The 24,129-nt window shown below is 42.0% G+C and overlaps 2 protein-coding genes across 3 annotated transcripts in view; both read left to right on the top strand.

The window, feature by feature from the left end:
• slco2b1 (solute carrier organic anion transporter family, member 2B1) overlaps nt 1-10,959 on the top strand; it is a 29,168-nt gene extending 18,209 nt beyond the window's left edge. For both annotated transcript variants that reach the window (XM_024266444.2, XM_024266443.2), the window contains exons 9-15: nt 838-1,002; nt 1,117-1,306; nt 1,798-1,942; nt 3,641-3,801; nt 6,617-6,681; nt 9,206-9,326; nt 10,481-10,959. In XM_024266444.2, coding sequence (XP_024122212.1) covers nt 838-1,002; nt 1,117-1,306; nt 1,798-1,942; nt 3,641-3,801; nt 6,617-6,681; nt 9,206-9,326; nt 10,481-10,664 — 1,031 coding nt within the window. In that variant the 3' untranslated portion in view covers nt 10,665-10,959. The remainder of the gene's footprint in view (nt 1-837; nt 1,003-1,116; nt 1,307-1,797; nt 1,943-3,640; nt 3,802-6,616; nt 6,682-9,205; nt 9,327-10,480) is intronic.
• Nucleotides 10,960-17,535: 6,576 nt separating this feature from the next.
• Nucleotides 17,536-24,129, top strand: part of serpinf1 (serpin peptidase inhibitor, clade F (alpha-2 antiplasmin, pigment epithelium derived factor), member 1) — a 10,143-nt gene continuing 3,549 nt past the window's right edge. Inside the window, exons 1-7 of the mRNA XM_024266465.1 lie at nt 17,536-17,689; nt 18,853-18,913; nt 19,879-20,074; nt 20,691-20,846; nt 21,136-21,339; nt 23,555-23,694; nt 23,768-23,978. Coding sequence (XP_024122233.1) covers nt 18,854-18,913; nt 19,879-20,074; nt 20,691-20,846; nt 21,136-21,339; nt 23,555-23,694; nt 23,768-23,978 — 967 coding nt within the window. The 5' untranslated portion in view covers nt 17,536-17,689; nt 18,853. The remainder of the gene's footprint in view (nt 17,690-18,852; nt 18,914-19,878; nt 20,075-20,690; nt 20,847-21,135; nt 21,340-23,554; nt 23,695-23,767; nt 23,979-24,129) is intronic.

Raw genomic sequence — 24,129 nt, 5'->3', positions numbered from 1 at the left:
GAAAGTTTATCGCAATAGACTCATTTCACTATCGAAAAAAAGTAATATCGCGATAACGATAATTATCGTTTTATCGCCCAGCCCTAGCCAGAACACGACGACAAAAGCCACACAACAAAGACAAAAGCCACAATACAATAACAAATTCCCAAAAAACAACGACAAATGCCGAAGCACAACAACAAAAGCCACACCACATAGGAATTGATTCACAACGGAAATGAATAACTGACTATGTTTTGTTTTTTGAGTATCATTCCGTTTCAAGCTTTTGGTGCTGGAAGCTTTGAACATTAACCCGAGAGGAGATAAATAACAATAAGGCTGGGGGATCCTTATGTTGTTATTTGTAATACTTCCTCTTTTGTCGTTTTGCTTTGGCTGTTGTTGCCATTTTGTCGGCTTTTGTCATTGTGTTGTGTCTTTTCTTTTTATGAGAGCAGTGTAGGTCACTGTAGTCAAATGCTGCTCCTACTCTACTCCATAGTCATTAGTTAATTGTGAGTACTATGCTGCACACATTGTGTTCACATGTTATTTTTAAGTACACTCCTCATGTCATTTCCCTATTTCCAGCAGTCAGACTGCACGCACGAACATCACACGAACGGCACTAACAGATCCCCTGTGAAGTATGCAGGATTGGGGGAGGTTAAAAAAGAAAAACCCATAAGCCCTGGCTGTCTCATCCTTACCTTTGCATGTATAACAATGTTTGTTTTGAGCTGTCGCCGCAGCATGTCCATAGACAATATGTGCATTAACATTTTTTCACTGAGCGGTTCACTGCACCTGCTTGCCCGCTACAGTTTTGACCAGTGTTCTAAACCTTCCCAGGTTTTCCTCGTACCGCTCTGCGCACCCTAAAAAGTCCCGTCTACCTGCTGGTGGTTCTGGCTCAGGTGAACCTGGCGGCGCTACTGTCCGGCCTCGCCACCTTCATGGCCAAGTTCATCGAGAGACAGTTCAGCCAGACCGCGCCCTTCTCCTCCATGATGATAGGTGAGAAGGACCTTCAGGTTCCACCTCTGATGTGACTGATGTCTGAGTCCGTCATGAGGGTGGGGAGCAGGTCGGCAGTGCACTGACGGAAGCCTCTCCCTCTCTGCCCCTCAGGAGGAGTGGGCATCCCTCTGGCCGTTCTGGGCACCGTCCTGGGCGGAGTTGTGATGCGAAGGCTCAGCCTGTCGGTTGTTGGGGCCAGCAGGTTGTGTTTGACTGTGATCACCCTCTGCATGTTCTCTGCGCTGCCGCTGCTGTTCCTCGGCTGCTCCACACAAAAGGTGGCCGGGATCTTTCCCTCCAGGTAACATATTTCTCACTCAGTGTTCTTCAAAGGAAGTGATGGCATTTTAATGGCTTTCCAGGCTGGGATTTGAACCCCTCACTCAACAGATTAGCAGACACCTGCAGTACCCTCACCCTCTAGATTAGGGGTGGGCAAACCTCTTGACTCATGGGCCACACAAGGTTGTAAAATTGGATAGAAGGGCCGGGCCAGCAGCAGATCCATTTTTAACCAAGGCTTTCTCACTGTGAGGAGTGAGCGTTAACCACTTTGTCACTGACAGTCTGTCAGATCTATTCACTTTCAGGGGAATGGAACTCTTATGTCCACAGCCAAAGCTTTTATCCACAGAAACTCCTTGTTGCGTTTGGTGCTTTGCTCAAAGACAGAAGGACAGTCATGCTGAGGATCTGAACCCTAAACTCACAGAACTGCAGCTGGTCTGAGTCCCTAAGAACTGACGTGGTTCTGGTTCTGTATGTCAGTATTGTGTGTTTCTGCGTTTTCAGCACAAGCCCGCAGTCCTGCAGCTCTGACTGCCAATGTCCTTCAGCGGCGTTCGACCCGGTCTGTGGCTCTGACGGCGTGGAGTTCAGGTCTCCGTGCCATGCCGGCTGCCTGTCTGTGGAGATTGATGGCAGCACCAAAGTCAGGGTGAGGTTTGAATTAGCTGATGGTCGAGTGCATGATGGAAGAACGTCTTTGGCAGATTAACTTTGCAGAACGTCTGGATGTAGTTATGACAAAGATAATGCCATGAGGTGTAGAGTGTTCGGGTTTAGTCTGTGTCATCTCTGTCAGTACGGATGTAAAAGTTAAGCCTAAGAACAGTAACCATCACTGAGAGCTTCACACAGGACTCAAATATAGAAATATAGTCACAACTCACAGTATGAACATGGTTTGTTCCATACGTGCTAATACATGGTGACCGTTATGCAAAACATGACTTCTTATGTAGGAAACACTGTAATGTGTTTCATTTTGGCATTAAAAAGTAAAACAAAAAAAAAGAACAAATGAAGTCAGAATCTTTTTATGGAGAGGAAACACAACTAAGAACATTCACCAAAGCAGAGAATGACCATTGATTGTACATGTGAGCTGGACTGAGTGACCCCTCCCCCTGGCATTCAAAACAGGAAGTATGTGCTGTTCCCAAGAAGCCAAAATCCCTCAGACTTCTATAGAGAAATAAACAGTTTTTACACAGCCATTCTATCAGTCAGAATAACCATTTTGACTCTGATACATTTTCTGTAGTTATTCAAGTTCTAAACTGACCAATCAGATGCCTCCATAAAAATATGTGGTCTCAAGTTTGATTGACAGATTTTCCTGGGCCCGCCTCCAAGCTGTATGGGTTCAAACTAGCTCGCTCCTTATTGGTGAGAGTGGTTTCCATAGAAACCTTGACTCAGACCGACTCAGACTGATCACTGTACTTGAAATTTCTGGTTACAACATAGTGACGTCAACTGAACTGACTTCATTTGTTTAGAGCTAAAAGTAGACTGTTGTCTAACGGTTACTCAGTCCGGTTCTCTTATACAGTCAACCAGAATGTCAGATCTGAGGCACACAAGACACAGCTGACCGGATTTGGCTTTTTTTCTCAGGAAATTCAGAATATTTTGTTTGTTTTGTGATACAAGTTCATTCTGCAAGACACAGGTGTTTCCAGCAGTATGTTCACTGTTTATTCCATCAGTCAGCGTTACACCAGAGACCGCTGTGTTCTGAATGTTGTAAAGCTGTAAAAGTTTATAATGTGTTCCACACCAGAACACTTTCCTTTTTGTGACTGACCTCTTCAAAAGACCGTTTCTGATCTAGCTGAATTAGAAACTCCTTCCTGAATGGAAAAGCTGCATTTTTCCTCTCAGTTCATTTCTTTTCTATCCGTTTCTTCACATCAGTTTTGGGTTCTGTCGGTTCTGGTAAACCTGCTGGAGTTTCAGATGTTCTTTCAAGAATGTGAAACTTAAAGGAAGGAGACATGGATCAAATAACCAGATGTGTCTCTGCTCCTACGTCTGCAACTTTCTGTATTTCTTCCTCTCTTCTCCTACATCTTTCCTGTAAAAGAACATGGGGTTTTCCAGCAAATCCCAGAATCAACAGGAAGTGTGTGGGTCCAAACATGTCTGACATGAGATTCCTCCTGGAGCTCCTTTTTCTCCTAAAGTCACTCCTATTTCCTAATAACTATAAGAGTTTGTTTTGGTCAAAACCCAAAAAATCAGCTCTTTTTTAAAGAAAATTGATCTTACACAGTAGTTCTGTCATTAAAATGTTAAAAAAATCAAACTTCATGATGTCAAAACTTGAAATTTCTGTTTCAAAAAATAGAACTACACAGGCTGTCGGTGCATCGGCGGTTCTGGCTACGCCCTTTCGGGGACCTGCGGCAGTGGATGCTCCCACCTCCTGCTGCCCTTCGTGGTCCTGCTGGGCATTACCAGCTTGATCGTCGCTGTCTCACAGACGCCATCCTTCATGATAATCCTCAGGTATGAACGCAGTGTGGAGATGAATCCCAGATGTTGGTCTGAGGTCACAGGATGAAGGCTGGATCCCTTTTGATAGAGAACTTTCGGCCCTAGAACCAACCGTTCTGTGCTGTTCTAACTGGTGCTAGACCTGGAGTCCCTCAGGGCTATGCTGTGGCCCACTGTTGTTCAGCCCCCATACCTTTAAGACCATTGATCTTCAAGCCCCGGGCCGCAGACGGACAGTTAGGACCGAGCCTCAGAGAAACACAGCCCCCATGTTTTTCCATCTTAATTGAAGTCTGATTCTAAAGGAAGTTTTATTTTGGAAAACATCTTGATTCTCTCCACCACACCCGACTCATTCTTGACGCTTCTTAAATCGCTTGGTCAAAAACCCTTCTGCTACTTTCTTATAGCGGCTCCACTGACCGCTAAATTAAAACCACAAAGCTAACAAAGTTAACAAGAATCAAACATATTTGGAAAGTTTCTTTAGGCCTAAAAGATTCAGTGAGGAAACAGAATATGAGCTTTCAACTTCAAAATAGTAGAAAATTGCATTTAATGGACAAAAACCAGGAGTTTTTACCCCAAATTTGTATTTATTCCAACATTTATTACAACAGACAGTATTAATAATGCAGAATTTTCCAAGAGAATCTGGCTACAGAGAAGAATATGGCGCCCGAAAATGAATAGCTGGAAGTCCCTCCCCCTGCTGGAACCGGCCGCAACAAAAATATAATTTTAAGGTTTTGACAGTTTTCCGTTTACTCTCTCTCTTATCGACCCTTTTCGCCGTTTTTTTTCTCTGTCACAGAGAAAAAAAACGGCCTTTCGTGACTCCGATCAGCTGATTCACGGAGAAAAAACAGTTACAATTTATTCTCATTGAAAGGCATAAAGGCTGATAGTTCTGAAAAGGTTTTAAAATATCATTTTTGAAAGGGTTTTCCAAAGTTTTGGAAATTTCCGGTTACACAACCAACAAAAGTTACAATTATAGATTGATTATTGATTATTGATAGGCTATAGATTGATTTGACGCCGTCTTGTGTGTGACCAGAGGCCCCTTGAATTTCCAGCAACTGGCTGTGTAATACTATAAAGATGCTGCTAATAAAGTAGTTGAAGTGGATTCACGTTTATTATTATATTTAGAAAATATTAGAGCTGGGATGAAAAATCGATGAATCGATTTAAGTTTAATAGATCAATAATCAATTCATAAAAATATCAATTGATTTAGCACATAAAGTCCACTAGATTGATGCTAATGTTTAGTGGAGTTTCCCATAGGACAGCTAATGCTAACACTCGGTCGACCTAAACATACATTCTGACTAAATGAACATCTTTGTAAACTCACAGGTATAAGTTTTCCAAACACTTTTAAGGAAATGTTTTTTTAAAGTAACCATTTGGGGTCTGTAACACAGTGTTTTGCTGATAATGTCTTCTTCTTAAAAAAGTGTACCGCTATAGTGCGATCTCCACCTAGTGGCTAAACTGAAACTTCCTCCAGGAGAAGCAGCACAATGTTTCCAATGTTAATGATCTGAACATTTTAGTTAGAACTTCTCCTTTAGAGAATCCATGTAACACTGGATGATATTAACAATCTCATTATTTCACTGATACATTTACAGTATGTGAACTGGATCAGATTAATATAAATAGATTCAAAACATTTAGTAGATTATTAATGTATTTTTAAACAAATGTATATAAATGTGTAAACTCAAAATTAAATTTTATTGAGTGAATCAAAAGAATCTAAAAAAAAATGGAATTGAATCGACCCAGGCTCTTGTGAATCAAATCATTTCTGGAAATTACTATCGATACCCAGCCCTAGAACATACCAGTTGTATTGTATTGTATGGCATTTTATTTTATTTTATTTTATTTATCAGTTGCACCTCAAATGCTGAAGTTGGTGTGCAATTTTTTAGCTTCCGTTTTGACAGTTAAGGGTTATTAATGGAAAATTTCAATGGTTCTTCATGGAATCAAGTGTACATAAAAGCAGCTGCAGATATTTTAGAGGACGAAGATAAACTTTACCCATAAAAGTTAAGGGGAACTGGAAACTAAAAAAACAAATACTCAGTAGCCCGCTTTAGTCCACAGACCACGAAAAAGCCCATGGCCTGAAAGAAGGTTGAGGACCACTGTACCAAAATGTAGCCTCACAGAAGAGGCTCTGACACATTTCACTCACAGCATAGAGAATACAGTTTTATTATCAGGAGAACGCTTCTGCTTGACAGTTTCTTACGAAACTTGATTCTTCAAGATGGCATGCAGAGCTCTGAGACCTTCAATCAGAACTAAAGGGGGTAATTATGTCTTCAGCGGTTCTGCAGTTCCTTTTGGAGTTCACCATCAGATTTTTACTCCTGCTTCACATCGGAGACAACTCTAACTGTTTTTAGACCATCCATATCCATCCAAATCATCTTGATGAATCTCTATGTCATATCAGTAAACATTGGGTCATTTATTTTTATCATCAGACATCTGTTTCTGCTGTGGAGACCCTTGCTGTGGTTCTACCGCAGCGGATAAAAGGGGAACAATTTTCTTTCTAAAAACAGACTTCTGCGTTCTGGGTACTGACAATGTAACGTTTTGAGCCTGTAGGAAAGAGGCTGCAGTACAGGGTTTTTGTGTTTGTTTTTCATCTGTATAGTGCCTTAAAGATAAATCTGGTATGAATTAGTGTGTCATAAAAACTCAACAGGAATTTGAAAGGAATGAGCTGTAATTTAAATTGCAAACAGTGCTGTGTGTGGTTCATGGTCCTCATCCTGAATCCCGTCTCCTGCAGGACGGTGCGAGCAGAGGACAAGTCCTTCGCCGTGGGGGTTCAGTACATGCTATTCAGAGTCCTGGGTAAGTCGTGTTCAGTCAGTCACATGGGTGTTATCCTCACAACAGATAACGGTGAAGACTTTGGATTCCTTTTTTGTTTCAATATCTTCACAAAAGTCAAAGGTCAACCAAGAAGGATATTATGGATAATACTAACTAATACTTGGTGAGTAATATGTTCAGTGAACACAGTGACATAAGGTTAGGCGTCTGGTCATGGTTGCTACATGTGTTCTATGCAGGGCCGTCCCTGGGCAAAGGCAAACTAGGCGGCTGCCTATGGCGTCATCTGCTGGAGGGGGCGCCAAATTGCAATAATTTTTTTTTTTTTATTATTATTATTATTTTGTACAGTTTAACACACCACTCATTTCCTGTAAAAATGTTAGCAAAATATAATAATTAAAACCATGGATAAAATAATTCAAAAGTTTGACATAATCAATAATTTTGCCTGGTTGTGCACCCCTCCTTGCCTGACAGGGGGGTGTGGGAGGGCGCACAGTGTTTTCTGTTAGTGCTTCTTTAAAATTTTAAGGATGAACAAGCAGCAAAAAAAGCCCTCAGTGACAGCTTTAAGGTCAAAAAAGAAAGGAAGAAAATGACTCAAAGCAGAGGTTTGTCAGAAACCCCCCCTCACACACACCATTTTAGTTGAAAAATACTCTTGTCTTTGGTCGTAAAAGAAGAATTTAACTGGCAGTCTAATTTTTTTTTTCTTTCACTCCTTTCAAACCATTAACAACGGAAATCATTAAGCCTTTAAACCTTAATCACTGCAGATGACTGTCAAAACATCTACTATGCTGAGAGAGAGATACCAAGTGTTAATGTTGTGGTTAGGGTGGCTGCCTGTCCTTGTAGAGGACGGGGGTTCGCGTGCTGGCTGGGGTGCAGTATAGTTCTGCTGAAAATTTTTTTTTGAAGTGGTTATTATTTAATTCTTGAGAATTAAAATTTAATAAAAGCTTATTTTAACATATTACAGGGAGCTACAGTGTTTGTGTGCAGTGATATCCGTGTGTGTGTTTTTTTTTTTTTGTTTTTTTTTTTGTTTTTTTTTGGGAGGGTTAGTCATGTTTTGCCTAGGGCGCCATGCTGCCCTGGTTCCATGTGTCACAGAAATAGTCATAAAGCACCCAAAGTCAGGTAAAACCAGACAAATGGATAGAAACATACTTTATTCTAGGGCTGGGTTGAGAAAAACGATTGATGGATTTGAATCGATTTTAGCTTAAAAGATCCCTAATTGATTCACAAAAGATATAAATCGATTTAGCACATAAAGCTAAAGTCCACTAGCTTGATGCTAACGTTTAATGGAACGGCTAATGCTAACTCTCGGTCCACCTAAAAATACATTGTTGACTAATTGAACGTCTTTATTTACTCACGGCATGATTTAATCCAAACTCTTTTGTGGAAATAATTTTAAAGTAACTTTGTGGTCTAAAACATTGTTTTTTTTTCTCCTATACTGTTGTCTTCTTCTTGGATAAGGTGTTCTTGACTCAAAACTGAAACTTCCTCCAGGAGAAGCAGAACAATGTTCCAATGTTAATGATCTGAACATTTTAGTTAGAACTTCTCCTTTAGAGAATCCATGTAACACTGGATGATATTAACAATCTCATTATTTCACTGATACATTTACAGTATGTGAACTGGATCAGATTAATATCAATATATTCAAAACATGTAGTAGATTATTAATGTATTTCTAAGCAAGTGTGTATGAATGTGTAAAGTTAAAATTTAATTGAATTGACGAATCGAAAAATCTGAATCGAATCGTTTCTGGAAATTATAATCAATACCCAGCCCTACATTTTTCTTCAATTCACCCAAACACAAATAAAACCAATGTCTGTCCAGAAGAGCTCATCCTGTCCAATCTCAGCAGAGTTTTCAGAAAGCCCCTAATCCTGTCTGTTCCATGGAGGACCCCCCATTTCTCTGTTCTGAAATGGTTGTGATTTGTTGTGTCCCACTGCCCTGATTCAGTTTATTCCTGTTGTTTTGTGTTTTATAAGCCTTGTCAGTTGTATAATGTTTTAATTTAGTTCATTGTTTTGTAATGTTAAGTTTCTGCTCTCTCTGGCATTTCACTCCTTCAGATGAAATGTAATTTATGAAACCCTTCTGGGATCAACCCTTTGTTGTTGTGACTGTACAGATTGTGCAAATTGACCCACTTGATTGATTACTGCTAAACAATAACCCGTGTGGATGTGTGAGAATGGGGGCTCTGTCCAGTGGGAGGAGCTCCCAGGATTCTTGGGCATAAATTCTGCTTTTGTAAGGATTGCTATGATGGTTGAAGATGTTCTCCATTGCTATTTTTTGGTTTCCCCAATAACAAATCTCCAGAAATGTTGGGGGATTACATTTTGTTTCTGATTGCGCTAAAGTCTACAGTAAAATGAGAAAGCATGTTTCAGATCACCAGGAAATGTGAGACCTACGTTTTACAGATTTAGGGTTTCTACTGTGATCCACAGGATAGAAATCTGTTTAATGGCTTATATGCTTGGTATGTGTGCAGCATTCATGCCTGGTCCGGTGATCTACGGCAGCGTCATTGACACCACCTGTATCCTCTGGGGCAACAAGTGCGGCAAGCAGACGTCATGTCACTACTACGACCTGGACCTCTTCAGACAGAGGTGATCCTAGAATCTAAAACCACTTCATTTCTTCACAGATCCTTCACCTTTTCCCTCATGCAGAACCTCATTGTAGGTAAAGTCCTCAACTCTGCTGAATGAACAGATGAAAAGAAACGGAGGTGGGAGCTTTATGAAATGGGGGGAACAAAGGTGTCATAGATGAGCGAGTCTGGGCTTCATGACTGCTACAGGAAGAACAGAAAAATACAGATCGACTCTGTGGCATTCCTGTTGGTTTGTGGATTCGTGTTTGGTGTTCTTTAGATGATCACTGACTCCAGAAGTGCTGAAGATGTGAGAGTTTAGTGGTATCAGAGTGTATTCAGACTGGACACATTTGGTTCACTTAAAGTGAACCAGAGTTTGTTTCCTCCAATAATCCAGAACAAATTTCTTGAATATATTTAAGCAGACACTGGTCCTGGATCAGGAACTGCTCTCTCACTCATCTTTTGAGGTGATCTCGGTTCGTTTCTAATTGGACTGAGCCTCGGTTTCGCTTTAAGTTTCCTCAGTCTGAACCATAGACAGTATATATTATTTACTGGACATAACAAGCGTTGAGGTCCCCCATAGGAAGTGCATCACCTCCAGCCCTCGCGAGATCAGGCCAGAGCCTTCGCCGTCACTTCCTGGTACGTCTACCACCATATTGCAAGTGATTGGAACCCATCGACAGCGATTTGTCTCAGTCGGTCTGAGTCACGTTTTCACATTTTTAATAAAGTTAGTAATAAAAAAATATCACCAGTCCAAATAATAAACAAAAGCAAAACTGTAATAGATATAAATGATGTAAATGACACAACAAAAATGTGATGCTGTTGCATGGAATTGTGTGGCTCTTCAATGACTCTCCACTGTCCCGTGGAGCAGGGAGAGAGTGGGGCTAGGTGTGGGGAGGTGGTGCGCTGTTCCCTCATATATAAGACGGTCCATGGAATAGGGATGTTTGTCGGGGCTTGTGAGCTCTGCAGACTCCTGCCTTAGAAGTTTATGATCCCAGTACTGTTCCTGGTCCTGGACTTTATCATGGTTCTGATCTTAGTCCTGATTTGGATCTTGATTATGGTCTTATTCCTGATTCTGGTGTTTTCCTGTGTCAGCCCCTTCTTGAAAGCAGTCAGTAACCAGCCTCCTTCCACATGCAGGTTCCTGGGTCTGCAGGTTGTCTTTGTCTGCGGCGCTCTGCTCTGCTTCCTCCTGATTGTCATCACCGTGCACAGAAAGGCCAAGTGTGAAAAAGCTCAGTCGGGGACGACCAAAGGCTACGAGATGGTGGGGGAGAAGGAAAGCAATGATGTTGTTCCACCCAAAGAAAAAGATCCAGCGTGAAGACGGCGGGCAGAGACGCACAGAGAACCAGCACAGAAAGAAGGACTAGATGTTCTGGTGGAACACGACAGAGCAGATTCTGAAGCTCATACAATGACTACTCTGATCAACGTTAGAAATCTTGGTCCAGTATTATTGACATTTCATTTCCTACCAAAGACCATCACACCAGCTGCTCTGGGATGAACTGCAGAACCTGGAGGGTCCAGGACACTCCCAGAGGTCTGGTTAAGGTCACAGTCTGCTCCATGGGTTGTTTTTTTTTTTTTTTCTTAGCGCAGACAGAAGCATCACTCAAGAGTGAACACTATTCAGTAAGTAAGCAAAAAACATGTTTTGTGGATTTAAAGTATAAAAAACAAACTGCAGCATCAGGACGTTAACTGTCAGCGAGGAACTGTTTAAGTCCCACTGTGGCTATATTTGTATCTGTTGTTGAAGCCTTCCCAGTGGACTCAATTATTATCATGCAGTTTTTAGCTGAAACCAAAAATCCTGTCATAGTTTCTGCAGAGCAGCAGCAGGAGTTCATCAGTAATTAGCCTCAGAGTTGTGGTCGGCACAGAAGTAGCCCTATGCTGATGTCCCTTAATTCCTTTGTTTACACTCTCTTGCTAGCTTAAAGATCCTCACTAACATTAGCTAACATTAGCATAGCCAAATGGAAAGTGCAATATCATTTCTATCCAGCCGCACAGTTTTGATCCACATTCCAGCTCAGATGGGGGGAAAAGAAGTTCATGGATCTATTTGTCTGGATGCATCAGAACAGAGCGGAGAAGGGAGACTTGATCCCGCCCATCGCAGTTGCTGCATCACAAACCTGAGCTTTTTCCTGTGCTCCTGATCCATCACCATATGAATAAAGAAATACTCAGGAATGCAGTTTTAATCTTAAATATGAGAAAAATGCTAGGAGAACATGTTGTAAACACAAAAATATCATTTTCATTAGAGTGGGTTTATAATGTCCCACACCAACCACAGTTTTTTATTCAAAATGGTTCAGAGAGAATTATGATTATGAAGTTTTAAGCCAAAATTCAAAAACCTTTGTAGTTTTTTAAGACATAATGTATGCACAACAGCAGTAGCTCATTAGAAATACAATTCTGGTTTGTAGGCGGGACTGTAGAAACAGAGCAGCCCGCCCCCCTACCCGTTGCTGAGAGCTCTCAAGCGCGATGCCATAGCCTGACGCTAACATTATCTGAGCAAAAAAACCCACAAACAATATTGGACCAATCCAGCCGTACAGTTGTGAGGCAGAATCTTATCTTGCTACAGCACGAGTGTTGAACGCTCATCATGTTTCGCACACGTAAGCGTGAGCGGGCCAGGGCGAGAGGAGATTTTGACACGCCCATTTCAGTAAACACATCATTAGTCCGAGCATTCTCAAGCCTGATCTGATCCAACACGCTTTGAATTAAGTAATATTCAGTAGCACAGTTTTAATTGTAAGTTATTTTATCAGTCCTGTGAGAAAAATGCTACAAGAACATGTTAACACAAAAAGGATTGTTTTCATTGGAGGGGGTTTTTAAGCTGCTCGTCTGTCAGAATTGACATTTAGACTACATGAAATTTACCGCAGCAACCAAGAATTCAGACCAGCAGTGTAAAGATTCTAAAGATCTGAAATAGTCCGGACACAAGGTTCTTCAGAAACTGGCAGGTTCACTTTAACCACATTCATCCAAATGAGTCTTATTCTGAAAATCCTGCCATTATTGCACAAAACGTCTTTGATTTCAGTGAACATTTATAGTCAAACCAGATTGTTTGCTGTATTTTTTTGAACATTTATTGTTGTTGACTGTTTTCCCTTTTTTTATTTGTAGTTCGCCGTCATGTTTAGAGTGGCTTCTTTAATACACAAAAAGGTCTGACTCAGTTTCAGTTTCCACTTTCACAAACATCTTCCTGTTTTTTATAGACTGAAAACAATGTCCAGTTCATCAAGATGAGCACTAGTTCATCCTTCCACCATTCGTTTTATAAACCCATTCACGCTGGATGGTTTTCACCTGTTCATCCATCCATCTTCTTCCGCTCATCCGTGGGGGCAGCAGTCTTAAGAAAGATACCCAGACTTCCCTCTCCCTGACCACTTCCTCCAGCTCCTCTGGGGACCCGAGGCGTTCCCAGACCAGCCGAGAGACATAGTCTCTCCAGCGTCTTCGAGGTCTGGACCAACCTGTTCAGCAGACCATGTAAGCTTCTGAATTTAAAGGTTCCTTTTTGTCCTCAAAGATGTTCAACAATAATATTTTACTACTTTATCCTCTATATCAATATATTTTTACTAATATGAAGTTTGAATTTTGTACTAAAGGAAATATATTTGTAATCAAATAAATGTTGCTGATCTTTTGCACACGTCTTTGTCTGTTAGTACAGCACCAAAGCAACATGTATTATCTTAATAATGATTTTAAAATGAATTTGGGGTTTTTTTTCTTCCTGCATTAACAAAAACTATGGTCTTCGACGTAAAAGAGAAAAATTAAATTTATGGTCACTTTACATTCGACTGTGAACCATCCCAGTCTTATTGAATGTCCTGGTTAGATGAAGCCATCAGGACATCTAATAAAGAGACTTTCTTTGACCCCTAGATACTCCTACAAAGTCTGTTCATCCAAATGATGGACAGTAGCAGAGCCAGAGTCCAGAACCCACTGGGAACAGGTTGATCTTACTGCCAATGATCCAAACCAAACTCTTGTTCTGGATGTGCAGATATCAGACAGCCCTTCGCACACTGAGGATGACTCATACAAATTGGATTTCTCATGCTTTTTTCCAATCCATAAAACATGTGGGTTGGATGGTAACTCTCCTTCAAGATTCCACAACCAGAACAAAGATTGAGGTTTGAGAACTGATGGAATTCTCCTCTCCGGTAACCTTGAATTGGTTTTCTTGGGGAGACTGGTTAATGTGAACCATTTGTAGTTGGAACACACTGACTGATTCCCGTCTTGAAAAGACGGACTACCATTTTGGTTTTCCAATGTCCCAGAGACTTGAAATTCTCAGGGCAAACCTGATCCACCCAGTAGGTTTTCCACTGCGTCTTTGACCTTGAGCTTGAGTGATGGACCGGCCTGCAATCTAAGGTGCGTTTTGTATTTTGGAACCCTGTGAGGTTGAGTTTGACACCCCTACCCTAAAACCACGTTTACATTTAAGACTCCCTAAACCCCCCTTGAACCCTACAACACTTTCGCTATAAAAAGTTACACCATCACTTTTGCTGGGTAATTTTTGGCGTAAATAATTTACCCAATAAAAAGTATTTGTCATAAAAATTGATCAAAATATCACAACACATGATAAATTAGAGTAGCTCTTTTTTATTTTCAATTGTGGTTTATGTAAGAAAATGGAAAATATAAGCACAGGAAGATCCAAAAAACATGCTTGAAAATGACAGAAAAATTAGGAATTTATGAACAAAGAATTCCTAAAAATAAATAAATAAATAATGATACTGGAGGCCTGGTCTTTGATCCACCCATTCCTGGCACATGTATGACTTTACCCAGGGACCATGACACTCAGAAAAACGCAATATTTTGGAAATCCTGTAAATGCTCAGGTGGAAGTCACCAGGCGATCATGCTCTAGGTTTAAATAAAGTTAGAGGCCCAATAACTTCTTTAGTTACGAAGGCTTTTGAGCTGAAACTTTTTAAATGGTTTCTCAGTGTTGCCTTTTTGCAGTTTTGAAATAAGCGCAGTGTTGGACAAAAGTATTTCAATTAATTGTTCCCTATTAATCTGCTGTGGATGAAATACTTGCATATGAATTTGAGTCTTTTAGCTTCAGACAAACATTTTCTAACTTGTGGTTGTGGGTACGGATGCTGCGGTGCTGGGCAGAGGTTGTGGAATTTCCTCCTGATCTCAGCTCTATCAAACCTGTCATGATGGATACACAAAGCCCCATAGCATTCATCGCATTTTGTACTTGTTATTTTTTGTCTCTTCAACATAAACATCTTGTTCCTCATGTCTTCTGACTAAAAGAACATCATGTTCCTTTGTCTGACCCTGCAGACAGAGAGAGCAGGAGGGGCTTTAGAGAACATGGCATGATGGGCTCCTCTGTGTGGGGGTGTGTTTGCATGTGTGTGTGTGTGTACAGAGTAGCACTCTGTGTTCTGAAGCAACACTTTACCATGTTTATATAAATAGCTGCAGCTCTTGCGCAAACTCAGGAAACAGATTTTCGTCTGGAGCTCATTTCAACACAATCACAGCAACATCAGCAGATTGTGGGGCGCTCCGCATTACCTCCATGAGCGGTACAGGGGTACATATCCTGTCACGGACCTTTCTGGAATGCTGAGTTTAGCTTTGGGGGAAGGGCTGCAGATTCAGTGAGCTACAACCCCACCATCGCAGTCTTTACACATTTCAGAATGTTCACAAGAGCACATGGGGGTATGAAAAATGACGGTGGAGTCACAGGTACACAGGTGTGTAAGGGTGGGGCCAAAAGCCCCAATTTACAACTGACATTAGGACAAAATGTTGAAATAGCTGAAAGGAAGCAGCTGAAATGAGCTTCCTCCATAACTTGACTGGGTGCTCCCTTAGAGATAGGGTCAGAGACTCGGTCACCCAGAGAGAACTCGGAGTAGAGCCGCTTCTCCTCCAGATCAAGAGGAACCAGTCAAAGAGGCTCGGACATCCGGTCTGTATGCCTCCTAAACACCTCCATGGGAAGGTGTTCAGTGGATTATGCCCACCAGGTGGGAAGACCCAGGACACGCTGGAGAGACTAGATCTCTCGACTGGCCAGGGAACACTTCGGGGTCCCCCCAGAGGAGCTGGAGGAAGTGGCCAGGGAGAGGGAAGTCAGAGCATCTTCCCGGATGAGCAGAAGAAGACGGATCATCATACCCTGCTCTGCTGCATCATCTTTACGTCTGAAATCATCTGCTATGTGACTGAATTCAGTTTGCAGCTCCTGCTCCCAGAGGGCGCACTTACATGTGGAACATGACAGTTTGTCAGCGAGAAGAGGGGCCCTTATGTGAGAAGGGGGGGCTGAGGGAGACCACATGCTGACAGTGCGTCTGTAAAACCAGCTGCCCCGCGGATCAGTTCTCCCCTGCTTAGGATAGGGCAGGACGTTGGTTCTCTTTAAAACTTGCTTAAAAATCCGAAAAAAAATCTTCCTCCGTCTGCACTCTGGAAGGAGAGACCAGAGGCGGGGTTTAACGGATTTTCTTGGGCTAGAGGTCAATTGGGGAGGGGGGTGTCTTCAGAGCATCCGGCACTCTCATGCTGAAACTCCTCCCTAGACTGAGAAATGTAGCTGAGTTCTCTGGAAAAGAGTTGGAAAAGTTTAGTCAAATGCTCCGCTTTTGAAAAGATGGCTTTCCCCTTAAAGCTGTCCCTGAGGACTTGTTTTGCTGTTGTTTTATCCTTAATGTTTTAAAGAAGAGCTAACTCTGACACACCCCCCCCCCCCCAGCTTAGACAGCAGCAGTGTCAGGCAAAGGGGGCAATGAGTGGTCTGTCAAACTGCTAAAAAAAGAAAAAAAACGTGAATACATAGCCTAATAATTGGCATTTAGCCCCCTTTCCAGCAGATGGCGCCGTAGGCAGTCGCCTAGGTCACCTATGCCCACATGCTGGATGTGTTTCTCAAAGGCTTTTGAAAGTTGGTCCAGGTGGTGAAGATGACTTCATGAATTTTAATTTTCATTTTAATTTTAATAGAAAAATGTTCAAATTATGCTTTTAAAAAACAACTGAGGTCACATTTTGTTGCTGCATATTTTAAAGTTGTGAGTAAAAGTTGTATGAGATGTAAGTTTTGATTGTGTCATTGATTTCATCATTAAGATTGGGTGTAGGATCTCTGTTTTAATTGATATTTAAAGTGTGAGTTTCATGAGCTTCCGTAATGTATTTTTGGGATAGCACAGAACGGCTTTGATGTTTTTTTGGGTTTTTTTTTTTTTTTTTTATGAGTTGTGTTGTTGTATGATGTGTTTCTTATGAAGGACCACAGGAAGAGTAGGTGTCTGCTAACCACAGCCAATGGGGATCCTACAAACAATAAACAATAAACAATACTGTCTGGAACTGATGCTCACTTAAGGAAGCAGCACCCAGACCATGATAGCTCCTCCTCCACTGACAAACATTAAAGGTGGAATCTTTTTTACGCCAGTAATGCTTGTAGCCATCATGACCACCAAGGTTACACTTTTCTTTCTTTTGAACATCACATGTTTGGTGCAAAGTCCAACTGGACAGTTTTGTGATTGTTTTTTTAGGCCCTTCTCTTGCAGATGTCGTCTAATTGTTACTGAGCAAAGATCAGACCCAGTTAGGCTCCAGTTCTGGTCAGGGACTATACCGTGTCTTGGCAGAAAGTCCTTTGAATCCTCTGTCTCAGCGCTGGTATTTTTTATTTATTTGTTTTTTTTTTCAGTCTACCCTCATGATCTTTACAAAAGTAGCCATCTTGACACATTGCAAGGCCTTGTCTATGGAGCCACATTCAAGGAAATTGATCCATCAAAAACCATTACAGAACAAATGCTTTTTTGAAAATACCACTGGATGCAAAGTTTAGCAGAAATTTTGTCTTTAAAGGGCTGTGGTATTAAACTTTTGCTCAGCTGATGAGAAGTCCTTTTTATTTCTTATTTTCAATCAACTGGCTGCTAAAAGTATCTTTTCTCTTGCTTCTCTTTCTTCTTTTTGCATTCTGAAGATCCAAGGAAAACTTGCAGCTCTCGGCTTTTCCTAAGATTAAACCTGGAGTGTGTGGGTGTTGACGCTTGGGTTGACGTTACTCCCTGAAGCTGCAGCTTGTGCAGATGCCGAGGTTTAGGGGAAAATCCTCCACATCTGGATTCCTGTCAGGAAAAAAAATCTTCACGCGTTCACGTGGCCTGTGCGCGTGGCTGTGTGCAGACTCGCCCCTGAGGCAGAGGGCAACTCTCATTAGCAGACAGACGGACTGTGAGCCACGTGGACCCTCCTCCACAGGTGAGTGCGCGTCTTGTCCTTCTGCGCGAATTACGCACGAGCGTGAGCGCCTGTCTGTGCGGAATTTGGACACGGTTTGAACGTGGGTTCGAAGGAACTCATCTTCAACACCAAACCAGGAGGATCAGACTCTCTCAGTCTGCTCTCTCACGGTCACGCGCTTTTCACGCGCACTGGTTCATGTTTTCCAGCTGTTGCGCCAGAAACAGTTTGTTCCAGAGCTAAGAGAGTAGAGCAGCTGCGCGCGCACTGCTCCACGCGCGTTCATACATCAGCTGCAAAGGGAAAAAGAAAAAAAGGGAAAACTGTGCAACATTTTACGGTTATTAGTGAAAAATAAAGTCAGAAGTAAAGTTCAACCTAATGAAAGATCCCAGTGCACTGGAATCTGCAGTCTGAGTCTGAGGAAAAAAAGGAAATTTCTGCTTTTTTGAGTTTTAAAGAGTGACAAACGTGGTGATAAGAACAACGAAACTAATTTTATTGGTCAGTAAATTCTTTCTGCTGAAATATTCCAGAGTTTTCCAGATGTTTCAGGATTTTTGCTGCAGATGTTTCAAACTGATCACGTGATTCTAACAGATTATTGTATTAATGGAGCTCATTCTTCTAACTTTAATTAAGAATACATTTCACAAAAATGTTTTAGGAAATGTCAAAATTAAGTACAGCATTACTATAGATGTATAATATAGATGTAGTTCGTGGTCTACATCATGAAACAACTTCCTAATTTACAATTTGCATTATTTTTAACAATGACCTGATCTTATCTTGCGCTTAGTTCTACCTGGTATAATTTTGACAAAATATATTTTTATGGAGAGTAAAACATTGAAAGATAGGTTTTAAGTTGATTTATGCTTGAATAATTTTCCTGTCTGTTTCAATTCATATTTCTGTTAAAAAGTTACATTTTTAAACTTTTAATGATGTAGTTTTAGTTTGTTCAATAGATGTTTATCCTGTTCTGGGTTTCGGATTTTGGCTCCCTGTTCGATTGAGTTTGACACCGCTGCTCTACATACATGAAGACTGTCAGGTTTATAATCACCATGGAAACAGTCTCCGCCCTTCAAGATACAACCTGCCCCCACCATGAACAATCCTTGATAACCTCACTCACTTCATGACCATTCTTGGGTTTTTTCTATTTCTTCCAGGATGAAGCGAATTAGCCTTTTGTTGATGCTGGCAGCTGTCCTAAGCTTCTGCCAGGCTCAGGTAAGAGCTCACCTGTTTCACCTGTGTTCAGTACCAGGAACCAGTGGTGTAGGACCCTTAATGCAGGAAACTACACTTGGTGGCAGAAATAAACATTTAATTAACAACTTTAAACATGAAAAAATCGAAGAGAACCAAAATGTGACAAAACGACCTGAAAACAAAGGACTGTAAACCACACACTTAAATACACTGAGGATCATTAACACGAATCAAGACAACGGTGGGTGGTTTCAACACTATTCGAGCCAAGAACACCTCTAAAAAACAAACCAGAGCGCCCCATCCTCACGCTCGGTGAACCCAGCTAAAGCCCTGGAGAACTGCTCGGTTCAAACGTAGCATGAAGAAATCTTCAGGACCTGATTCCACTGCTGAAGTGATCAACCTGCAGAGATCTGGTAAACTTACAGCAAATGAACTCAATTTGTGTGTTGACAGGTTCCACAAGTGTGATGTAAATATGGAGGGAGAACTTTGATGTTAGAGAACAGAGGATGTTATGAAGCAGAAAAGACCAATGAGGATGACACGAGGAGGAAGAAGAGGATGAAGACAGTTGGTTCTAAAAGAAAAAAACATACTGTGGAGGTCTGGAAGAGTTTAGAAGAGAAGAGATTTTGAGTGTTTAACTAAAGAATGAGAGGGTGAGGAATGGAGGAGAAATGTTCTGGTTCCATTTTGAAGAAGAAGGAAGACGTTCAGAGAAACCTCAGAGGAATAGAACTGATGAATCACAATGAAGTTATGTGAAAGAGGAATGGAAGCTAGACTAGAGTCAGAGGTGAACATTTGAGAACAACAGTTTCTGAAGAAGAACAGAGACGATCAGAAGGATCTGAATTGAGTCTTTAGATCCAGAGAAAGTCTAGGAGTAGAAGAAGGTGGAGGTGGAACTCCACCAAGGATCATTAGCTCGTTCTCCTTCCTGTTTCCATGGTGATAAACAAACTTTCTCCTTGCAGTCTGAGTCGGGTGGTGAAGGGGCGGGGTTGGAGGAGGAGCCAGTGGAGCTGTTCATGACACCAACCACAAAGCTTGGCGCTGCGGTCTCAGACTTTGGGTACAACCTTTTTCGTGCCTTGGCAAGCCGTGAAGCATCGACCAACGTCTTCCTGTCGCCCATCAGCGTGTCTGCGGCTCTGAGCCAGCTGTCCCTGGGTTAGGGCATTTCTCATGTCAGATTTATTCTTTTTCTTTTATGATACTGAAGGTAATGTGAGACTAGCATTGGTTTAGGATCTGAAAGACCAAATTAGAGTTTCCATGCAGGTTAACCCTTTAACACCTGGGGCATTGCTGTGTGACGCTTAAACAGAAAATCTTTAACATACTGTAACTTTTAACCGTTAACACAATCATTGTAATTCACACATGTTCTGAAGGAGAAAAAAAACTACTCTTGTTTATCAAAGCAACTTCACAAGATGTTCTATTTAAGTTTTTCATTTAAGTTGTTCATGTTTTAAATGTGTTACAAAAGTATCGGATTGGGACTCGGTACAAAATAGTGATTCTGACAAATATAACAACTGAATAACAACTGTTTATTTCTCTATAGAAGTCAATGGGATTTTGGCCTGTTGGAACTCCGGGTGGGAGGGGTCACTGAGTCCAGTTCTCTTGTACAGTCATGGTCCTGTCTATTGAGTCCCAGAGATAAGCACACACGTGTTTTCAGGAAGTCCATCATTGCAGAGCTGGATCTTAGAAAGACCTCAGCCCTCATGGAGACCTTCGGTGAAGGAGTCATCTCACTCCTCCTTCTGTCCTGCAGGAGCGTCTGAAGGATCCCAGAGGCAGCTGTTCAGGGCTCTGAGGTATCACACTCTGCAGGACCCTCAGCTCCACAGCACCTTGAAGACCATGCTGGCATCCGTCACGGCGACGGGGAAGGGCCTGAGCGCCGCTGCCCGCCTCTACCTGGCACGGAGTGAGTTCCACTTGAACTAACTGGACCACATGCGCACTCTTTACCCTCTGAAGGCAGAGCATCACAACAACATTCCTGTTAGGAGACACATGAACGGGATCACTTTCATGCAGCCTGGAGCAGGACAGAACCTTCCAGCGGTCCCGTCTGGATGAGTGGGGAGCATTTGCATGTGTGGTCCCCCACCTCACTGCACTGCTAACGGCAGACCATCTGCAGCTCAGCTTCTGAAGGATATTTGATGAAATTTAGCTCATCTGTGATGCTAAAGTGAATCCTCTGTGTTCAGGACTCCGCCCAAAACAGGACTTCTTCAAGGTGGTGGAGCAGCAATATGGAGTCCGTCCCAAAGTACTTGTGGGAGGAGCCAAAGATGTGAAAGAAGTCAATGACTGGGTGTCTCAGCAGACGGGCAGGAAGGTTCAGCAGTTCCTGGCCAAGCCCTTTCCTCGAGCCGCTGGGGTAAACGCCGTCAGCGCCTCCTACTTTAAAGGCACGTCTCAAAGTTTCCTGAAACTGACACACAGTCCAACCACAATGATCTACTTTTTAATACAGAGCATTTACTTTAGACCTGCAGCTCCAGATCCACATGTGTCTCTTTTATCTCTCCATGGCGTCTAACCAAAACTACCTAAAGAAAACAAAACACAAAGCCAACAAACTAAGACTACCAAGGTCCAACCTCAAACTAAAATAACAAAACCCAGTAGTGTAAGACTGATGAGGATAAAGAGGGGAAAAATAACTACAATAATAAATAAAAGAAAAGTAAAATAGCAATTATTTAAAGTAAAGATGACTTAATCAGCATTTATTAATTTTATATTAGTTACATTTATAAATTGATGTCTGAGGTTCACATAGATGATAAACTATGTAGGTTTTTACATCCTGTTGACCTGAAGACGTCTTGTTTGATCAACTCTACCTCCAGAATGAACAGATTTGATATGAAAAGCAAAACTTTGGTAAAAAGTTTGATCTTTTATGAGTTGAAAGCACATATTATCTTATGCTGCACAACAATTGTTAATATCTATTCAAATGTGCATTGAGATTATCCGGTTTGGCGCAGAGCATCTGCGTCAAGTCTTGAATGCAAATCCAAACTTCCTAAAGGCTAAAGTAAGACTCTTCGGCTCCTTCTAGGTTTTGATCAGTAGAAAACAAACCCAAATGGGTCTTTTACTGGTAAAGGATGCTGACCCCTGCTTTAGACCAAAAGACCATTAGATTTTCTGCTCAGATGAACTCAATCACATGTTAATCAGATTTATGACAGAGTTTACAGAGAACACCTCTTTAAACACATGAGTTGGATTCAGATCCAAGAGAAGCTGGGCATTTACAACAAGCTCTTATGACTGAATCTGTGAATTACCTTTAATGTCATATTGCAAGAAGTCCAGGTCCAATGCTCTTTCTTATATGGGCATAAAGGTAACTACAGGAAGAGAACGGCAGTGGTTAAAAACAACAAACATGCAGCTATGCTCTGCTGTTGTTGAGGCAGAACATAGATTAAACAAAAGACTGCACTTGTACAGAGAAGCACAACACCAATCAGATGCATGTGATTACAGCACCTCGAGGTGCTGCCAGCTCCAGCAGTATACAGGTAAGTGGCAGGAACACTGGAGGCAAAGAATGGCCAAGAAGCCCCATCATAGCATATTTCAGTTTTCACAGAAAAACTGCATTTCACTCTCACTTGCAGCAACATTTAGAAAAGCCATGGCAAACACACTCAGCTCAGGGAAAGTCAGATGAGATCATTCTTGGCGCCAGCAGACCTGATTTTCCATCCCTCAGCGGTATCCTGGACTGGTTTAACAGCGTTTGAGAGACTTTTTGGACCAAATTCTGGGCAATTTGATTCTGTTTCCTAGCAGAACCTTTCTCCATGCTGTCATATGTTTTCGCCCCAGCTCAAAGACTGCAGCTCTCCGCCCAAGTTTAGGTCATCCAGCTTTTGGCTGACTGTCTCTCAGTCGGAGTCTTGACCGCCTGGTTTTTGTCTTTACTAAACTAAACCACTTCTTGCAGCTTTAAAACTTCAAAACAGATAAATCTGAAATCCTCTGATCTCAGTTACAAAAATCTGGTTATCAAACATCCAAATTGGTACAGTTACACAGACAGTTGGGACAAACATGGATTGTTGGTGTATCCAGCCACATAGGTTCCATCCTGGCAGGAAGGGCTTGTTTTTCCGTTCCTTAGAGTGGAAAAAATGTTGGCTTTCAGAATGAAGTGAGAAGAGTGAGAAGGGCAGAGAGGTGCAGAAGAATGGGAGAAACAGACCCAGAGGGGAAGACAGGAACCAAGCTTTATGAAGACGCAGGAGAAGAAAAGGTGTTTGATTTCAACAAGAGCAGGAAGAGAGTAGTGAAGAGAGCTCCAATGAGAGCTGCACCATCTAAAGTAAGATTTTCCCAGAAGTTTTTCCACTACTCATTGTTTTCTGGAACCACCGGGAAGCCAGATGTCATGGTCTGCATACAGATTTGGTAGCTGCACACTCCAACATTGTCTTTAGTACAAAAGCATCATTGACTCTGTGATCTTTGACTGATGGAAGCGGGTGTCAGGAAGGAGATTGTTACCGTGTTTCTGTTTATCCTCAGCCACAGCTTCAGATTTGACTTGACATCGTAACATCTTAACACCTCAGGAATGCATTTATGGTCTCTCATTTCTGACAGGGAAATGGGTGACTCGCTTTGGCCAAAGTGGAGCTCTGGACAACTTCCAGGTGGAAGGTGAGGCGTCTGTTCGTGTTCCCATGATGCAACAGGACAACTACCCAGTGAAGATGGGATCAGACTCTGACTTGAGCTGCACGGTGAGTTCCGTATTCCTGCTTGTTCCTGCAAACCTCAGAGGTTCTGAGACAGTTGGGGTTTCTCTCCTCCCAGATCGCTCAGATCCAGATGCAGGAGGGCGTCAGCATGTTCATATTCCTGCCGGACGGCGTCACCGCTAACATGACCTTGCTGGAGGAGAGTCTGACCGCGGAGTTTGTTCAGGACCTGGCTATGACGCTGCTGCCTGCAAAGGTGTCCCTCACTCTGCCCGTTCTGAGGCTCAGCTTCTCCACGGACCTGCTGCCACAGCTCGGTGACCTCGGTGGGTCTGAATATCTGGATTTTTATTTCCTTTTTGATCACCATTAACATTAGCAAGAACTGTGCTCGGGTTTGGGTATGGAATTAGATTCGAGCTTTTCCGGCTTCTTCCATGGACTGGAGACTTTGGTTCATAGAAACTGTAGCGTGAA

The sequence above is a fragment of the Oryzias melastigma genome, linkage group LG14 (assembly GCF_002922805.2).
Source record: "Oryzias melastigma strain HK-1 linkage group LG14, ASM292280v2, whole genome shotgun sequence".
NCBI lineage: Eukaryota > Metazoa > Chordata > Actinopteri > Beloniformes > Adrianichthyidae > Oryzias > Oryzias melastigma.
The sequence above is the reverse complement of the archived record's forward strand: the minus strand, read 5'-3'. Positions and strand labels throughout refer to the sequence as shown.